Genomic DNA, 19,279 nt, shown 5'->3' with positions numbered 1-19,279 from the left:
TTAAAATAATATTATGGGTGTCAGAACAGGTTATCAGTTCTGTCAGCACAATTTATTTTGCATGGAAGATGAAAACACCGTTGAATATATTCAGGAAGTATTTGTAAACATTTAAAGTGAATACGGCTTGTCCTGATTTTGGAACAGAAATTTCTTGACATCTAAGCAAGTCATCTTCCTTAATTTGCTACGCAAAGGAGTGAAGCCCTTCAAGACATCAGAGAATTACTAGATGTCAGTACTGCCTGGTTACAGTGTGCAGTGTTAATCTACAACCCCTTTGAATTGGCATTATACCTCTCTCTTTATGCCTAACCACTCCAGCATTTAAGTCCTCTGTTTGGAAAGACAAGTAACTGGTATGTACTCCAATATGTTTTGTAGCACCTGCCCCCTTCTCCCTCCCCAAAGCTAACCACAATATAGAGACCATATCATCAGCAACACTCGCCCTTCCTCCCCGTATTATTTCTCTGATATTTTGCCAACATTGTATACAGTGTCACATGTCAATAGGGCATTGGGGAATTGTCCATACCACAGGCTTCAGATTGCAGCATGTCTTGATATCAACTTTCTTTAAAGCCTGCATTGCAAGCCATAAGCCTTAGGGGTGATGGCTTGTTACTAGCAGAATGAAGTTACAGCTCTGCAACGTGAAGCGCTAAGTGCACCAAACAGAAATTGGTGATGCAATAAAACCATCAAACTGACTGAAAAAAGCTCAGTTTATGAGAACTAAAAGTGTCTCTTCCAATAAATGCCTTGGAATTCCAGAAAACCAGGCAAGAATCAGTAAGTTTTTGTAGCTTTCTGGAGTTTTGATACCAAAGCTTTAAAGAAGGATTACTAATCTTAAATCGTGTGTCTCAAAAACAGCGTAGGAAGGCAAGTCCTGCCTGACCAACCTAGTGGCCTTCTATGATAGAGTGATTACATCAGTGGAAATGTGTCCAGGAAAAGGTCCAGCAGCAAGGACTTGCATCAGTGTTATTTCTACTGTGGCACTCCCTAGGAACACTAGTTGCATATTGGGATTCGGTTGAACAAGAGGCTGTCCAGTCAGAGAGCATAATACTGCTTCCTACATCAAAGAACTTACATTTTCAGAATCACCTCCCTTGAGGTCCCTCTACTCCCTTCTGGTGATGAGACCCCACCTGCAGTCCTGCATCCAGCTCTGGAGCCCTCGGCACAGGAAAGACATCGACCTGTTGGAGCGGGTCCAGAGGAGGCCACAAAAATGATCAGAGGGATCATGGAACACCTCTCCTCTGAGGACAGGCTGAGAGAGTTGGGGTTGTTCAGCCTGGAGAAGGCTCCAGGGAGAACTTATTGCAGCCTTCCAGTACTTCAAGGGGGCTTATAAGAAAGATGGGGACAGACTTTTTAGCAGGGCTTGTAGTGATAAGACAACGGGTAATGGTTTTAAACTAAAAGAGAGTAGATTTAGACTAGAGATAATGAAGAAATTTTTTACGAGGGTGGTGAAACCCTGGCACAGGTTGCCCAGAGAGGTGGTGGATGCCCCATCCCTGGCAACATTCAAGACTCTGAGGGACGGGACTCTGAGCAGCCTGATCCTGTTCACTGCAGGGGGGTTGGACTAGATGACCTTAAAAAGTCCCTTCCAACCCAAACTATTCTATGATTCTATGATTTTTTTCAGAGAGCAAAGAAGGAAAGAAAACAATTGCAGAGCTCTTACCGTCAAATACATGATGTCCACGTAGCAGAGGAGTTGCTTTCAGAGTCTGTAAGAGTTCTTTCTTTGAGACTGTAACCCAGACACTCTGGCTGAAAGGAAAAAATCTATCAGAGATCAATTAAGTCCAGTTAAACTTGAGTATTACTTCAGGACAAAAAGACTGGTTTTATTGTTTGAACTGCTAAAAATTTAATGAAAACAGAATTCTAACAAGGAGCTTACCGGCAAAGACAAAGTTTCACTGTAGCTGTATCCAGTTACCCATACCTCTTACTACTTGATGTCTAGTTACCACATGCATGTAACCTCAACTACAATAACATCTGATGTTTAACAGGTTTTAGTCTGTTTTGACTTTGTGGCACCCATGGTAGGTAAGGAGGTTATTGTCTTCAAGTTATGAACAGAGAAATCTCATTTAGTATGAGATTATGAGAGTATGAGTTAGATGAGATCTCATCTAACTTTAGCACTTTAGAAGTTAATTATCTAAGTTAGTTGTCTGGGCTCTGTCCCAGACTGAGGGAGAAGACATCCCCAGGAGGCAATCCATGCACTCCCCCATGCCTCTCTGTTGTCAAGAGTTGGAGCCCCAGATGAGACATCTCATGCCAAACAAGATGAAGTGTCCCCTCAGGGACATGAATGGCTCCCTATAGGATGGAGGAAGCACAACGTGCTCTCCCATCTCCCGGGACAGACCTGTAACCATAAGCCATTATGCCATCTCTGCTAGTTAGTCAGTAATTGTTGGGGTTTGCTATTCCACTGCAGGCTGGGCTTTTCTTTATTTTTTACGAACTAGGTGAGGAGAGGCATGCTTGGTAGTACTGGTGTGTTGCCACAAGGAAAATCCAGTTGTACCAGGAAGCAGTGCTGGTGACTCAATAAACAGCGTGGCAAGAAGTGTCCTGGCGTGGTGCTTCTGAGCATTGTCTCCCTGGTTGTGCTGTAGGTTAAATCTCAGAGCTTCTAGTCATTACAGGATCATACTTCACAAGAGTAAGGTATTAAACCCCAGCCAAATTATATGATAGGTAACTCTGTCCTCCTTGCCCTTACCTGCATCTTCACCTAAATTACACAGTCTTGTGCACAACCTGATTTCAACGTTTCTGAGCCCTGGTGGAGTTGCTGTCTTCTGTCCCAGAGATGGCAGCAGTCTGGAGCAAGTGAAGTGATTTCTACATATGCAAGAAGTGAAGCCCATTGGGATTTTAGATGGAGAGCACTATGGAAATGTAATATATCATTACTTCATAAATTTACATAATTTTTAGGGTTGAGATTTTGCAATATCCCCATTGGTTCACTGCACTTGATGTGAGTGTTTGTACAGCAGCCCAGAGCAGCACTCTTCCCACAGTAAGCACAAAGCAGAACAATAACAAAGAGGAGCAGCAATGCTTGTATGTGACTTGTGGTTCTGGTTTTGCTTCATCTGGGTGCCTGCCCACAGCAGGGAGATGACCAAATATTTGTGAGCAGTTCAGATCCCCTGCCCATCCCACCCTCACCCAAGCTGGTGGTGAAAGTAGTTTAACTATGGACGGGTACAGACAGTTCACCATGGATGTCTGCAGCACTAAAACCAATGCAACTGATGCCAGCTTGAATGTGATTTTTAGTTCATGTCGCAGCTTTAGTTCTGTAATTCTACACCTGTTGCATCATGAATCCCTTCAAATTACTCTGTGGTGTATTTTAGAGACTCTCAGAATAACAATGGGTAAATCCACCCCTTCTGCAGAGACACATCCAAGGGAAGGGAAGTAAGCTTCTACGGTATTACACATCTCTGTCAGGGAAAGCCTCAAATGCATGGCTGAGACCTTCCCAGCACGCAGGTCCAGAGCTCTTCAGAGAAGAAAACTGACCCCTCGCCAATATGCTCTGAAGTTGTTGGAAGCAGTTCTTTGTGGCAAGAGCAAGCTGCCTGGAAAGTCTCCTTGTTGCTGGCCCAATTTTAACTGCTCCGCTCTGTCATCATCCCCTGGCACCACAGCTTTAATAAGACTAGTATTGTTTTGGCAGATGAACCCAGAGAGAGTTAGTGTAACTCTTGGCACAGAAAGCAGGACAGAGTCTGGAGCCTGACTGTTCCTTGGCTCTAGCCTTCCCTTCCAAACCCAAAATCTCACAGATCATTCCTAGGGTGTTTCCAGCTTCCAAGAGCTATCAGCAGTGTCTGTGGGACGGGATGGTTATTTGTCCTTCACAAGAATTCCGTAGAACAAGAGCAGCAAAAGAGATGGTCAAATAGATGTGCCTTTGCTATCCTAGCCTGAACGGCCTGGTATCTTTTAGAGAACTGTAAAACAGTTCTTTGAGCTGACTTTCCCTTTGAGAGACTAGGAGGATTTAGGGGGCCTGAGCTGTACCAGAGGCAGGGCACAGCTCATGACATTGTGGAGACTGTCCATAGCCATTCCAGGGACATGACTACAATTGAGGACTTTGGCTCCAAAGTGGAGACAGCTTGTTTTAGTAAGATGGATGGTATTACCTGGTCTGGGAACATGGTGATTCAGAAGCTGCTTCACATACAGTTCAGCCTTGTGCTTGACAAAGGGAGACTGATGCTGGGAAGTTTAAGCTGATAACTGCTTTTTTGCAATTCAGAAGTGCTATACTGGCTTCTAGAGGCAGGTAGGTTATGCCTGGTTGCAGTTCTGCAGTCCAGAATAGTAGTGTGCAAAGCGGCTTTCAGTGCTCTCCTGCCTGACTTGGGTGTCTCCTGCTGCACCATGGAGCTCTTTTCCAGTTTAAGCTGCAACGTTTTTGTTACAACTTGCTTTTAACATGTGAATGTTTAATTCAATATCTAAATCTCTAAGTGTACCAAACCTTGAATACAGCACAGACTTTCCCTGATTCCAGGTGAAAGCATTCAGAATGGGCTATGAAATGGATGTTTATTCTGACTGATATGTCATTTTGGTTTTGTGCTAATTCTACCCCTGTTGCTACGCAGGGGTAATCAGCTGTTGCAGAAACAATACATTGTCCCTAGGGTAAGTTTAGAAAAACATTCACCCACAATGCACCCACAGATAAATCCAGTTTTACCAACATGGTGTTTAAATCATTTTACTCTGCCAGTAGAGCATCAGCAAGATGTGCCAACTCCAGATTACTGGTTTCTCTGTATTGTCTCTCAGGCCCTACATGTCCATTGGAACACTACGTGATCAAGTCATCTATCCAGACTCAGTGGATGACATGCACGAGAAAGGCTACCAAGATCAAGATCTGGAGTGTATCCTGCATATGGTTCATCTGTACCACATAGTTCAAAGAGAAGGAGGTAAATTGCACATTTTTGTAAAAAGCTTTCCAAAATCTGTTCCTTGCATGTGTGTCTTAGTGTGACTGACCTTTACTTACTGAACTGGCAAAACTGGATCCAGACCTTTTGTGGTTGTGGGAGCTGCACAGACACATGGTTGTTGCTCCTGAAACTAACACAGGGAGAAGAGCTAAGAGCTCCTCTCCTCTCCAGTAAATCCATGACCAAGCTGAATATCCTCATTCTCTTGTAATGACCAGTCTTTTCATGGTATTGTGAGATCACTGACCTTTCTTCATTTTCTTAGAAAATGTAACCTGTCTTAAAACCTTGTAATGTCACCAACTACATCAACTGGAAGGTATGTGAATGAAAAGAGAGTCAGGTCTGCTTTCACCTCCCTGGTTTGTGGGATCAGCAGGACTACTTGCCATGAGAGGGAGTGTCTGATACCACACCACCAGGGTGAACAAGATAAGAATAACCAAACGACACTGGCTGGCAATGGAGTGTTGCCATCTACCACTTGCTGTTTAAGTTGCCATGGGTTCACAGTGTTGTTTGTCCTAAGAGTAGGGGACAGTGTAAATACACTGGAACAGTAAATGTCAAGCTGCTAAAGGCTTCTCTTGTGTCTGAGGAACTGGAGCATTTCATAGCTCTTTTTTTCCCCAAGAATAGCCATAATTTTCATCCTTTTGTTCCCAGCAGCCACTAATATCTAGTTTGAATTTCCTCCCCCTCATTATGCTTTTAAAACAGACATAGGACCAAATTGGTAACATGTAGAGGGAAGAAGGAGGATTTTCAAATACCTCTAAGGAGCTGACGTCAGTAGTGCTGGATGTACCCTGCCTCTCTCTGCCAGCTGTCAGTATTCCTTTTTGAGAGGGTACTTTGGGTGCACTGGCTTGTAATGTGTGTGCTTGGTGTCTCAGGTTCATTCTGACAATATAAAGTAGTGCTTCAGCCACTGGGAATCCCAAGGCAACATCTAAATTCCCATTCCTGGATGGCAGCCTGTTGCTCTGTTCAAAAGGCAGAAGGTGTATTTTATTTTTGAAGTATGCATGGACACTCACCTGGTGTCTTTTCTGCACATTTTAGAGTAGGGAGTAGTAATCATTTACAGTAGCAGTTGTATACCTACAGATACTTCTCCACCTCACAGTCCTGTTGATAGACCCTTATCTTTCCATGGGTTAATGTTTCTTCATTAAGAATGTAATAACGACTGTTGGCTCTCAAGTTGGAATAGAAAATAAGAATCTGCCATCATTCTGATTCATATTGTTATTCAGATCTGATACCATGACACAAAGATTGAGAAAGTGGGCAGAGAGCTAAACTCAGTGACCAGAATAATTGCAGAGAAGGCCTCTACTCCCTACACTGACATTATAACTACTCCTGTTAGTATTCCTGAGTCACTCACTTCACTAAGTGAAGTGCCCAGATTGCTGAAGAACAAGCAGATGTGTTGGAATGGGCAGCTGGAAAAGGAGGAGCAGTTAAATTGTCAGTGGCAAGAAGCCACTGTGGAGTGTGCATTCATAGCCTGCCGGTACTTGTAGATGTACTGAACAACACATGACCCTCAGCAGCCAAAACCATATCCCCAGCAGTCTCTGAATTCACATCGTTGTGGTTTATAACCCTGCAGCTGGAGCATGTAACTGATGATGGGGCAGTTACTGTGCTCCACGTAGGAGATGCCATTGGCTGGGGTCAGTGTTCTCTATTGCCAAACTGAAAACCCAGGTTTGGATCAGTCTCACTCTACTTTCTATGCCAAAGAAAGTGTTCATTGCTGACCCCATTCTTGCTCTTCTGCCTGTCTGACTGCACATGCGAGACACACACAATCTATGAAAAAGCCTAGAGGACACTGTTAATGTTCACTGCTGCTCTATTGAAACTCCACTCAGGGCACACTGTGCAAAAGTCTGCACAAACAAATGTTTAAAAAAAAAGTGTATTAGCTACTTGGCAATCTAAAATGACAGAAGTGGACAAAGCCGGAAAATGGGGGGAGAGATTACCACATACCAGGAAGATTTTAGGACCATAATACACTTACATGTTCCCTTTTCTCCTTGGGCATTTGCAGGAGACAAGTGCCAAGGTAGGAGCAGAGAGGAAATCTGTGACATATGATTTGACACGTTACATGGATTTCATATGCTTACCTATTCTTTAAATATTCTGGTTTTCTGAACCAGCAAGTCAGAGAAATACTTGTTGAAAATGAACAATTGAAATTTTTGTTTATCCATAGCTGTTTTTTTTAATTCTGATTTTTATTTTATTCTTTTACTTAAAATCAGTTTTTTAACATAAAATTATTACTATTAAAAATTGAACTTTTTTCTTTGTGAAATAATGAAAAATCCCATATAAAGCTTGTAGAACAAGGGATTTGCTCCAAACTGTCTTTTTTCTGTTTGCAAACTGCTTTGGTGGTTGAAAAACACTGGTGTTTTCCAATAGAAAATAGTTTTGCTGAAAAATTCCCAGCAAGTTTCTATTTATATATTATATACAGTTTTTGAAAAGGTATTACATCTGAAAAAAAAATCAATGAAGCCATTTTTAGTTATTCACATTCTTGTGGATATATGGGATACGTCCATGCTACTTTGAACCATTTCCATAAACTGTTCCAGGAATGGAGCTAATTACCTTTCAGTCATGAAGTTACAGAAATCTAATATCATTCTTCAATATTTTTTCCTGTAGATCCTCCTCTCCTTCAGAGCCTTACCTCTGCCTCTTCCCCTTTCACCCATCCCCTGAGTATTAAGCCTCTACCAGCCAGCAGGCTCCTTAGGGCATGACCCTGTTGTGCTTTAATTGACCACGAATGTCTTGCGTGTATAATATGATGCTTTGCAGTTTTGTGTTCTGCTCCCTGTGGGCAGTTATGAAAAAGCCAGATGGAGCCAGAAGTGCGCAACTCTGACTCAATTCATTTGTCCTGGTGTAACGTTATTGTCTCTAGCTGAATTACTTCCACGTTGCATCCTTACAAGGGTCACCAGATTCCAAGTGTAAAGTGCCAACAAGAGCCTGATGTTCTTGTTGCTGCCAATGACAGAAACTCCTCTCTTTTTCTAGTGATACGGTTTGACCCAGTTAGAAGTAAATAAAATGGTTACAAGAATAAGTAGCCCAGTTTGGCACGTAGCTTCTGTGTTACCCTCTTGAAACTTTTTTGAGTCAACAGAATACATCAAAACCACCAAAATAACAAACCCCCTCCCGACCACCACCATTCCAGATGTCCCTGAGCTCACGCCCTAGAAGAATCCAGTGCAGCTGCTGTTGACAGTAGCCCCCCTTGCTGCCAGGGGCTGAATTTCCTTCCCACTTTCCTTTCCCACTTCCCACACCGATGTTTTTCTCACCTGCTGGCTATTAGAGGAATGCCATTTTGTTATTTGCCTTTGTATTATCAATAAGGTGCCCCCATCAACACCTGCAAAGTTGCTAGCTCTACCAGAACAATAATTTCATACAAAATGAGGGTAGCAAAGAAGGTTGTATCCAGCGTGGATGGTGAAAAGGCATGTCCACAAATCGTGGGTGATAGCATGGAGATGTGCAGTAGATACACATAAAGTGGTTCCTTTTTGACTTGCTTTGAAAATCTGTGTATATTTAGCAGGTGTCAGTCATGATGCAGCCTTAGGCTGCTGATAGACTGTCACATGAGAGGAGACGTAAGTACGTGTAGCAGCACGCTGAACGCATGACTGGGCCTGTCAGGTTGGGGCTGATGACACTACTGAACAAGTTCAACCTGTTTATGGTTTCTCAGCACCCCAGATTATAATTATTCCTCATTATTTTGCACATTTGTCGTATCTTTGGCTCTTGTCCAGGGAACCTTTGTGCTAGGCCATATATAAACACACAGACAAGCACATTTCCTGTCTCCGAGGTTTTTTCATCTGAACATTTTAGCCCTGGATTTGCTTTTGTTACTGGTACCAGCAGGGGCTCTGGAGCGTTCTGCCGGCTTTTCCAGTGACTCTGAAATCCAGAGACACAAATCCCTGCAGTGTCATGCTGAGCTGGGGCTCAGGCAATTGATGGTCTCTTTGTTCCTTCTCAGCTAAGGATTGCCCTTGCATATTCATCCTACACAGCACCCGGGCTCTCTTCCATTTTGACAACTGCCTGGGGACATACGCTGTGCAAGAGGCCTCCATGTTCAAAAACTCACCAGGGGTGGACTCTCTGGCTCTAGTTTGCTGCTGTAGCCTTTCTTCTGTCATGAAGCTGTTACACTCCAGTCCACATCTGATGAAGTGCACCAGAACATAGATCTGGAAAAGGAACTTTTAAGTGTATCTTTTTATGGCAGCTGAATGCTCTGTCTTGCATGTAAGTGTAAGGATTCACAAGGATGAAGGATACACAGCGCTACAGACCCCAGATATAACAGGTTTTTTTGTTATCAAATTTAGCTTGCTTTTTCCTTCAGAAAATGGAGGTAAAAGGAATTATAAAAGAAGCCATGCAAGAAAATTAAATGCTGCTGTCATGAGGCTATCACTCGTTTCTGCTGTTGCTCTGTATGTACTTCTACTGTATGTACTTCCACTGCTGTTACTCTGCCCCAGCACATTACGCTTGATCTTTGTCTTACTACATGCAAAAGGTATTTCTGTGACATCCAGTGTTCCTCACAGCTACACCATACCATGTGCAATCAAAGGCTATGTCTAACAAGAAGTTGGGCAAGGAATTTGGACTCTGAAGGCCAGGATTATGTTTGTACCTACTGAGAGCTTTGTGCTGTGTTCATGTGTTCATGAACAAGCCGTTTCATTTCTTCTGCATTCATGGACAAGCCATTTAATTTCTTCATTTGTAAAGTGGATATAGCTATGGGTGATGTAAGCCACTGACTTGGCTGGTATTTCCAGAATGCTAATCACGAAGAAAACAGAAACAAGTAGGTGCATTATTGTTAATGCACAGTAGGGAGTCAGTTTATTGTGAGTTACAATGCCTAAGTGTTCAGAGGAAATTGTTCAGACAGTAGAAAATAATTTTTAAAAGGGATGATATTAAAATGGATCCTTCCTTATCTGTTGTTTGAGGCATTCCAGGTGGCAAATAGGAAAGTTCAGGGAGGGAGCTAGGCAGGAAGGGACAAGACACACTTCTAATATTCAGTTAGAATGTAAGTTGAAGTGACCACGAAGATGACCATCATATCCTGGTAAACAGAGGCTAAATCTTACACCTTTAATAGTAGAATGATTTTGCTGACAAGATGATGCTTCTTCTTGAACTTCATTTCCTTTTTGTCTTTTAGTTAAGTCTTTATAAACCAGCTGATCTGGAAGAAACTGTACGAACGCCAGGCACTGCTTCCCCAGGCACATGTGCACGCGCGCACACCCATCCACACCCTAGCTCAGATCCAGATCCCTGGATCTTGTCTATATTCTCAGCTTAAAAATAGCAGAATATAAGCAGCAGCCCGAACATTGTCTTCAGAAGCACAGTTGTTTCTACGGCTTTCATAAAGAACCATTGCCATCCCTTGCCTCTAGAGCCCTTTGCCAAAAAGGAGCGCTCCAGGTGTTCTACAGCCTTTTTTGGAAGCTGAAGGTGAACAGCATTCCAGCTCTCTGTGTGGTCCCAGCACGGGGACTGCTCAGCACCAGCAGCCTCTGTGTATCTGTTCCCTTTGCCAGAGTTCACCCAAATGGTGATTCAGTTAATCATTACACAACTCCGTCTTTGCTAGGAGCCCACTGGTAGAAAGCACTGTATGTGCCCCTGGGGGGGTGCCCACTGGGATCCTTAAACAAGAATGGAAGGAAACTCAGGAAGAACAATAGGATCACTAAAGGTGATGTATTTCTGGTGTGTGCATGCCTGGTTTCTAGATCTAATTATATACACATATATTAAAAAATCATGAATATTTTACAATTTACATAGAGAAAATTCTTGGAATTCAGTCTCTAGCATTATCAGTTCCTGTTTTCAGCCACACAGCCTCTCACCAGATGCGTCACTGAGGTTTTGTTCAGACCTACCAAGCCCCAGTGTAGCACCAAGCATGGGCAGAGCACTCCCTACCCTCCTGCACCTTCACAAGCCCCACTTGTCTCACCTTTGTTCGGGTATCAGAAATGACACAGCCCACCCTCCTTGCTTGACCTGTTTATAGTCTTTTCCGGCAAATGTTTATTTTCAGTTGGGCAGTGGCAGAAAAGGGTTTTTGGTTGTGTTGTTAATTTTTTAGTTACACTGCTTTCGAGCTGATTTGGAAAAATGTTCTCTTCCTCTCTCAGCCCCACTCCAGCTGCCTGTCACATGAATAGATGATCTATTGAGAGAAATGTCTTATCAGATTTCTCTTCATCCACACTCTTCCTTTTCAAAACTCATCTATTTTGCTGCTCTATCCATCTGGATTGTTTGATTGAAAACTTATTTTCAGTAGGATCATTTGGTATTTGAAGTTTTTCATTAGTGGGAATGAATCATGTGAGAGTACTCACAGAAACACCACTCCGCTGTAAGATCACAGATAAAATGCACCACGCTCCCATTGCACGTATCTGAAAGTGATAAAGAAAAAAATCAGTTAGAGGCCATGCAGAGTATTAAATAAGGATACCCAGTGTTCTAACAGTTGTGTGTCATTTCTAAATACAAGGTAGTGGGAAGTTTGTATAGAAAATCCTCCTGACTGTATGCAGTTTTCTGTTAGCTGCTTGTCTGTGCTCACAGAATGCATCCCTGTGTCTGCATCTGTGGTTCTGTTGAGTTTGCTGACAGTTATTCTTTGTCTACAATAGTGAGTGGAGTCCAGCATTGCTCTTCATGTTTTTTACACTTTATTTCTTTGTATTTGTTTTTAAATTTCCTCTCATGGCTTTCAAGAAGAAATAGCAAATTGTTTTATAAAACAAACATGAGAGAATAAAATAATTAGTTATACGCAGGTAAAAGATGTTTTTTCAAAGGGATAGTAAGTGAAGTTTTTTGACAAAACCTACATGACCAAGAAAGTTAAATACCACTTTCAAAATTGACATGATATTTGACACATTTTTCCAGTTAGGTGCCAGTGGAAAGGCATTGAGGTATCTCAGATGATGTGATCCAGAACCCTGAGCTGTCTCTTCTGCAATGGAAGTGCTCTTTATGATTTTGGTTGCAGATTGAAGAGATGTTGCAAGTGCAGCTGCATTTCCTTCATAAACCAACATTGTCCTGACACATTTTGTTTGCATTTTTTTAAAAGGCTGGGATGCCATCATGGATTGGAAAGATGTCTTATCAGGAGGAGAAAAACAAAGGATGGGCATGGCTCGGATGTTTTACCACAAGTAAGCATTTTGATTTGTTCTTTAAGTAGCGTCTGAAAATGAGGAAGAGTTTTGCAGATTTGCTGTAATAGATTGAGCAGTAGTAGACTATAATGTCCATGCAATATGCAGTACTGCTACATGGTTGCATAGGACCACAGACCTTGTCATTTATTCGTACAAGCTCTGCTTTTAGTTTGGGCAATGCTTCTTCAGCTTTGCTTTTGGCAACACTCATTATGTTTCACAGAATCACAGAATCATTAAGGTTGGAAAAGACCTTTAAGATCATCAAGTCCAACCATCAACCCAACACCACCATGCCCACTAAACCATGTCTCGAAATGCCACGTCTACATGTTTTTTGAACACTTTCAGTGATGGTGACTCCATCACCTCCCTGGGCAGCCTGTGCCAATGTTTTACCACTCTCTCTGTAAAGAAATTTTTCCTAATATCCAATCTAAACCTCCCCTGGCGCAACTTGAGGCCATTTCCTCTTGTCCTATCACTAGTTACTTGGGAGAAGAGAACAACACCCACCTCACCACAACCCCCTTTCAGGTAGTTATAGTGAGCGACAAGGTCTCCCCTCAGCCTCCTCTTCTCCAGAATAAACAACCCCAGTTCCCTCAGCCGCTTCTCGTAAGAATTGTGCTCCAGACCCCTCACCAGCTTCGTTGCCCTTCTCTGGACACACTCCAGCACCTCAATGTCCTTCTTGTAGTGAGGAGCCCAAAACCGAACACAGTATTCGAGGTGCGGCCTCACCAGTGCCAAGTACAGGGGCACAATCACTTCCCTATGTTTTCTTTTTCCATCTTTTTCCCATCTTTTCCAGTTGTTCTTTTCTTTAACATCTCAGGCACAAACATCTTCCCTGCATCTGTCTTACAAATATTGCAGAAGTCTGAGGGACTGTTCCAGAGGCTGTGGGAATTTGAAAGCCAAGCTCTAAAACTTCAGTTTTGAAGACTGCAAGCATGCAAAGGCAGCCCAGTCCATACATAGCAGTGGTTAGAAAGTTCCTGAGTTGGCTGTAGCTACTGCATGACTTGATGACAGAATAGGTCAAACTAGAATGCAGAAGTTTGATTGCTGTGTACTCAGATGGACCAGGAAATAAACCCCATTTTTCCTCTGCACCTGAATAATGCATGGAAACTTTATGTTGTTGCTAGCTAGCTTCCAACTGTAGATGAAAAACAGCTGTCTGGCAAAAGTAGCTCTCTCCTTTCTGTTGTTCTTTCAATTAAACATCATACATGGGAGTACTGTCTAAAACATAGAAGAGTAATCTTTATCTGTTTTTGAAAGGCCGAAATATGCATTGCTGGACGAATGCACAAGTGCTGTAAGCATTGATGTTGAAGGAACGATATTCCAAGCTGCAAAAGCTGCTGGGATATCCCTGCTTTCCATAACACACAGACCTTCTCTTTGGTAAGTATGTTCAGGGATTTATCATGACCCTTGCTTTTAGCTTTCTGACAGGCAGTGGATTGGCCTTTATTCTTCGTACTAGGGCAGTTGTTTAATCAATATCTACTGCACTTTCTAAGATAACTTTTCTACAATAATAGTGATGTAAATGCATTTAGCATTGATTTTTTTCACTCTTTGACATGTATGTATTCTTCCCTCTTATTTTTAGATGTGTTTCAGTTATTAATAGCAACATGCAGCTATCTAAGAGGCAATTAATTAGTCCACACACCAGAGCCACAACAGATACCACCAGATTATTCTGTAAAGGTGGCAACATACATGAGCTGTCCTGGGGAAGTTTACCAGTGCAGGGAGAAGATGGGAAACACGGCACGTGGTTAAACTGTTCTTTGTTTTTCCATAGGAATAATACATCTGGTGTTTTAACTTCAGTTGTGTCCTCTATCTGCAGGCGTTGTGAGCTTTCAAAATTTGGTTGTCTATTAAAAAAAGAAATACTGAAATTCTGAGAAATACTATTCTAGTGAGGGAGTACTAAGTATGGAAGAGTCCCTTAAAGGAAATAAATGTAGTTACTGAATACATAAAACAACCAAATACTTTACAGGGCAAGAGGAGATCAAGAAGGTGTAAGCTAACATTAGCAGAGGCTATTTGTTCTGAAGTCCTTGGTCTCTACTGTCAGATTGTTTGCTTTTTTTAAACTGATGACAAAAAAATCCATTACTAGTCTGTTGCCTTAAAGGAAAGAAATTGTATCAGTGTCTGCTTCTCTGAAAAAGAACAGTTTCCCCAGCATTCCTCCTTCCTCTGTGTAGACAGTGACAGTGGAAATGGCTTTTGTTGGATCAGGACCCAAAATGTTAAGAAAAAATGGGTATTCTGACAGGAAAAAAAAAGTCACATAGACATTTGTTTTTAAAATAATTTAAATTACACTTAAAAAAAAAGTAGTATTTACATTTTTTAAAGTTTGACATTATTTTAAAACCACTGCTCAAGAAAACAGGTATTTCAGAGCCTCTCACCTATAAATAATGATGATGCAGAGGGAGAGTTATGCAAAAGAACTTGTGAGAAAGATCTTTTAAGTTCAGTTTCCTAGTACTGGTGCTATTCAGGAAGGTTTGGGATTGTTCTTGTAACCTCCACAGTATTACTGAAATTTTCAGAAATCTGGTGATTTGTGGGGTTCTGGAGAAGTAAACAGAAGTGCTGAGTATTTAGAAATAAGCATCAGATGCCTTCAGCTGAGGTATGTTTCCACAGGGACTGCACTGCATAGAGAAAAAACAGGTTCACATGCTGTTTTCTCCTCCTCAAGATTATACCAGGAAATACTTGCTCTTTTAATCCAAATATTGGCTACTTTCCTAGACTACAAACATTGGACATCTCAATCAGCTATCTTAGCTTCCTGATTTTGGGGGGTTTTTGGTGTGGGGGGGAAAGAGAGGGATAGGTTAAGCATTCGGTGTCACAAAGAATAATATGCAAGAAGTGGTGAATATAAACCTGGAGATGAATCTCTTTTGAGTCCCATGTCATAAGCTATTGAGTTTATTAAACTGTCACATTCCCTGGATGGGATTTATAATCACTGTTTTATGATGTGTCTCATCTTCTGTAATTTATAGTGATAAATTACACAGTCATAGCAGCAGCTCTTGAGGGAACTCTCTGCTCTTCCTCTTGCACCTCTTGATAAATGTCTTGTCAGGTCTTGACAAACTCCACATGTACACCTTTGAATATTTTCGGTGCACACACCCTGATACTCATGGAAAGATCTGTGACTCCCACACAGACTTTTTTATTTTGGCCCCTTGCAAACTGAACCGTGTTTTAGGACTGGAGGTTTCTTTAGCCAACCTTATAAGATGCAGGGGAACAAACTGAGGTGTAATTTGAACAAGCTAGAGTTTTATCAGTAGCATCAGGTGCACCGTGCCTGCCTGAATGTATTTTCTGCTAAGAGGTAAAATGTCTCCCAGAAAGCGAGGTAAATAAAATAAACTGGGACTAGCATTCCTGGAGCAGAGGGAGCCTTGACTGCTGCTGCTGTTCACGCTCCTGGAGCAAAAGGAGTCTGTTGGAATTGCAGTGAAGGCAACTGTAGCCACAGACAATGTTTCTGGGAGGGAGGCAGGAGGAGGGAGGCCACCACCTTGGCCAGGAACAGCAGACGGTGAGGGACCCTCCGCAGGCCTGCTGCCCGCTCCTGCCAGCATCACCGCAGGTGCGGGCTGCTGGAGGCGATGACCGCCCCAGCTGGGGAGCCCACGCCGGTGCTGGTAGCTTACGGCTGGCACCTCGCTGCTGGATTTCACTAGATGGCCGAGGGAGGTCCTGGTGACAGGCTTTGAAATGCCCAAACCCCGTATGAAAGAGCGTCCTGGGATTGAGTCACTGAAAAAAAACAGTCTTACCCAGTGATCCAGAACTCTCAACTTCCTGAGAGGCACCGTTGAAAAGAGACACAGACGTCCAACTCTGCGTGCAGAAGTGAACCATCTGTTCCCTGAGCCGTTACTGATGTCTTGATTTCTACTGCAGGAAGTACCACACTCACCTGCTGCAGTTTGACGGACAAGGCGGCTGGCGTTTCGAGCAGCTGGACACGGCTATCCGTTTATCACTGAGTGAGGAAAAACAGAGACTGGAATCCCAACTTGCAGGAATTCCTAAAATGCAGCAGAGACTGAACGAACTGTGTAAAATCTTGGGAGAAGACTCAGTGCTTAAAACAATGGACAAAGAGGAATAAATAATTTATGGTTTATGTTTTTAAAAGTATTTTTTTAGTTAAAAGCATTACAAGTTCAGCCATTATCCTTTGCATGCATTGTGATAGAGGCTTAGAGCATAGAGAAACACAGCCAGCAGAAAATAATGCTCTCAATGCTATGTAAGACTTCAGCGTTTTAGTATTAAGGAAGAAAGTGGTTGATCTGTGAAAAGAAAATAAGGAAGTGCACAGAGTGTAAGATTAGTCACTGCAGCTTATGTTAATTCCTAGTGAAAGCCCGATTCACTGCAAAAAACTACCAACACACTTAGGTTTTGTAGGTGAATTTTTGCCTGAGACTTGGCCTGCAGAATGTGCTCTTGTACCGGGTCACTGTGTGCGTATGAAATGCCTGCTACGCAGAGCGCACCTGGCATGAAACTCAGGCATGGAGCACGGCAGAGGCAGCGTCTGGGTGAGTATGCGGATGCATGCAAAAATCTCATTTGGGTACAAGAAACATTCTTTCAGCCCATGTAAAACCAAGCTCCTGTTCTACTACTGAATCGCATACATGCCTTTACCCGTGTTTCCGTAGGAAATAGCGTAATAGGCTGACCAGAAGACAACTGTCTGAGCAACCCACTGCCCTCGTGACAGAGAAGCAGGGCGTAGAGCTAAATATGTAATATACTTGTGCTGTACTTTATGCCATTATGCATATAGCTTCAGAGGCTCTTTGCCCTTCATGATACATAAGTTCCTTCAGGGGATTATTTATGTCCCCTATTTAGTAACCCTCTGGGGGGGCGCGGGTGGAGTGCTAAGCCTGGCATCAAGTGACTTAGTTTTCACTTGACTAAGTCATTCATCTGCTCCACGGGTCTGATCCAGCCGGTGCCCATCTCTGACCCAGTTACCCCGTTGGTGAAATCACAGCATAGATACTTGCTCGTTCATGAGACACTCTGTGACAGGAAGGACCACAGGAGAAGAAAATGTCCATTTCTAACAATACACTGAATTCTCAGGCATGGCTCTTCTGCCAATTTAAAAGCTCAGCACTTATAAATGTCTGTGAAACGTTAGAGAATTTTGTAACCACTAATTAATATGCCTGCCATATTTTGGTAGAGTGGCTGAACACTGCCCTCCCCGTGAGCCAATGCACCAGTTCACAGCTTTGCTTTCAGATGCACTCACTGATTGTCCCATCTGCTTTTCAGTTCAGTTCAGAACCTGGTCCCCAGTCAGTCAGAAGGTGCTTTAAACGGAAATCCCTAAGACCGTGGTGGCCTGAGTGCCTTGCCAGAGGCAATACCTGGTGAATTAGAAATAAAGGTGTGAATGGATTTAAGAGCTCCTGATCTGCTCTGTCTGACTGCAAGTGCATGGCAAATGAGCAGCTCGGGAGTGAAGATGAGGGGTAGGAGGCTTTGCAGATGGGTAAGTGAGCCTTAGCCAAGATGTAGCAATCCTGAAGTTTGTCCATTTTTTTTTTTCCTAGAAGAAGTGTGATTCCTTAGAAGATTTCTGTCTGGTGTGCTTAGTCAGAGGGACAATGCATAAACTGTTAAGAACTGTTAAGAGAGGAGAAATATTTTGGGGGTATTTGCTGAGCTGGGAATGTTTGAGCACCCTGAAGTTAATATAAACTGTTTCCTTTTTCTGATCGCTTCAAGAACAAGGGGAAGGTGAATTAACTCCATCTGCCAAATCCCAGTTCAGTCCACTAACCATTAGCCCATCTTCCTTCTCACTGTGTGCTCGTCTTGCTGCTTGGTATGGCACTGGCAGCAGAAAATGGAATAAATCTGCTCCCTGTCCTGCTCCTCCAGAGTCTGTGGCTTGAATGTAATCCTGTCACTTGTCCTGGTGACAACAGTTTGTTCCTCTCATTAGTTTTCTCTGTAGAGTCCCCTGGGACATCTCACTGACACAGAAAGGAATGCTCTTGGGAACTTTTGAAAGGAATGAAAAATTAAGGTTCAAGATAATAAGATGTTGTGTTGTAAAGTGCAGACTGGAGGTCACTACTGTGGTGGATGACATGTGCATGCATTTTAATTTGCAAGTGTCTCTGCTTGTCCCTCTCCCTGAAGGCTAACTTCCCTCCTTCTCATCTTCAAAGAAAAATTCAGAGCTGCTAAGGAAAAAAAGAAGTCAGCCAAGAATCTGTTCTCCATGAGCGTAAATGAAATGACTGATGATTTTAAAGGCTTGTGCATTTCTGAGTTATGTTTCTCTACGATGGTGATGAATCAGGCACACACCAGATGCATTCCCTCGTCCCAGCTGCAGCACGAAGCAGCCACAAAGCCACCTTTCCACAAGCCTCTCCCCAGGCAGGAGCTGAGGTGAGGAAGGGGCATTAGTGTTCTGTGCCCCTCCGTTTTAAGCACTTTACCATGTGGCTGGGAGCTAAACCAGGGTTGTCCAGTCCTTGAATGAGAAGGACACTGAAAAGTGCTGAACAATTGGCCCGATTCAGCACAGCTCCAGGTGTGGCCCTGCACACTCCCAGCCTCCCACCAACGCGCTGCCATGGCACTTGGCTTGCTGGGAGCTGTTACGGGCAGGTGCAGCACCCAAAATCTGCTTGTACCGCCTCGCAGGGATCGCAGCTGGCCATCCCTCACGGCACAACAGAAACACATCTGCTGAGGAAACCATGTTTAGAAGAAGAAATTTTGTTTGCTTTTTTTTTTTTAATGAGATTCTGTATAAGTCGTACAAAAGATAGTAAGTTACTGATGAAATTT

At 42.9% G+C, this 19,279-nt stretch overlaps 1 protein-coding gene across 1 annotated transcript in view; it reads left to right on the top strand.

The window, feature by feature from the left end:
• Positions 1 to 16,566, top strand: part of LOC104621915 (ATP-binding cassette sub-family D member 2-like) — a 36,243-nt gene extending 19,677 nt beyond the window's left edge. The window contains exons 4-7 of the mRNA XM_010288542.1: positions 4,870 to 5,015; positions 12,277 to 12,361; positions 13,658 to 13,783; positions 16,346 to 16,566. Coding sequence (XP_010286844.1) covers positions 4,870 to 5,015; positions 12,277 to 12,361; positions 13,658 to 13,783; positions 16,346 to 16,556 — 568 coding nt within the window. The 3' untranslated portion in view covers positions 16,557 to 16,566. The remainder of the gene's footprint in view (positions 1 to 4,869; positions 5,016 to 12,276; positions 12,362 to 13,657; positions 13,784 to 16,345) is intronic.
• Positions 16,567 to 19,279: the final 2,713 nt, after the last annotated feature.

Source organism: Phaethon lepturus, unplaced genomic scaffold (genome assembly GCF_000687285.1).
Source record: "Phaethon lepturus isolate BGI_N335 unplaced genomic scaffold, ASM68728v1 scaffold7816, whole genome shotgun sequence".
Taxonomy (NCBI): domain Eukaryota; kingdom Metazoa; phylum Chordata; class Aves; order Phaethontiformes; family Phaethontidae; genus Phaethon; species Phaethon lepturus.
The sequence above is the reverse complement of the archived record's forward strand: the minus strand, read 5'-3'. Positions and strand labels throughout refer to the sequence as shown.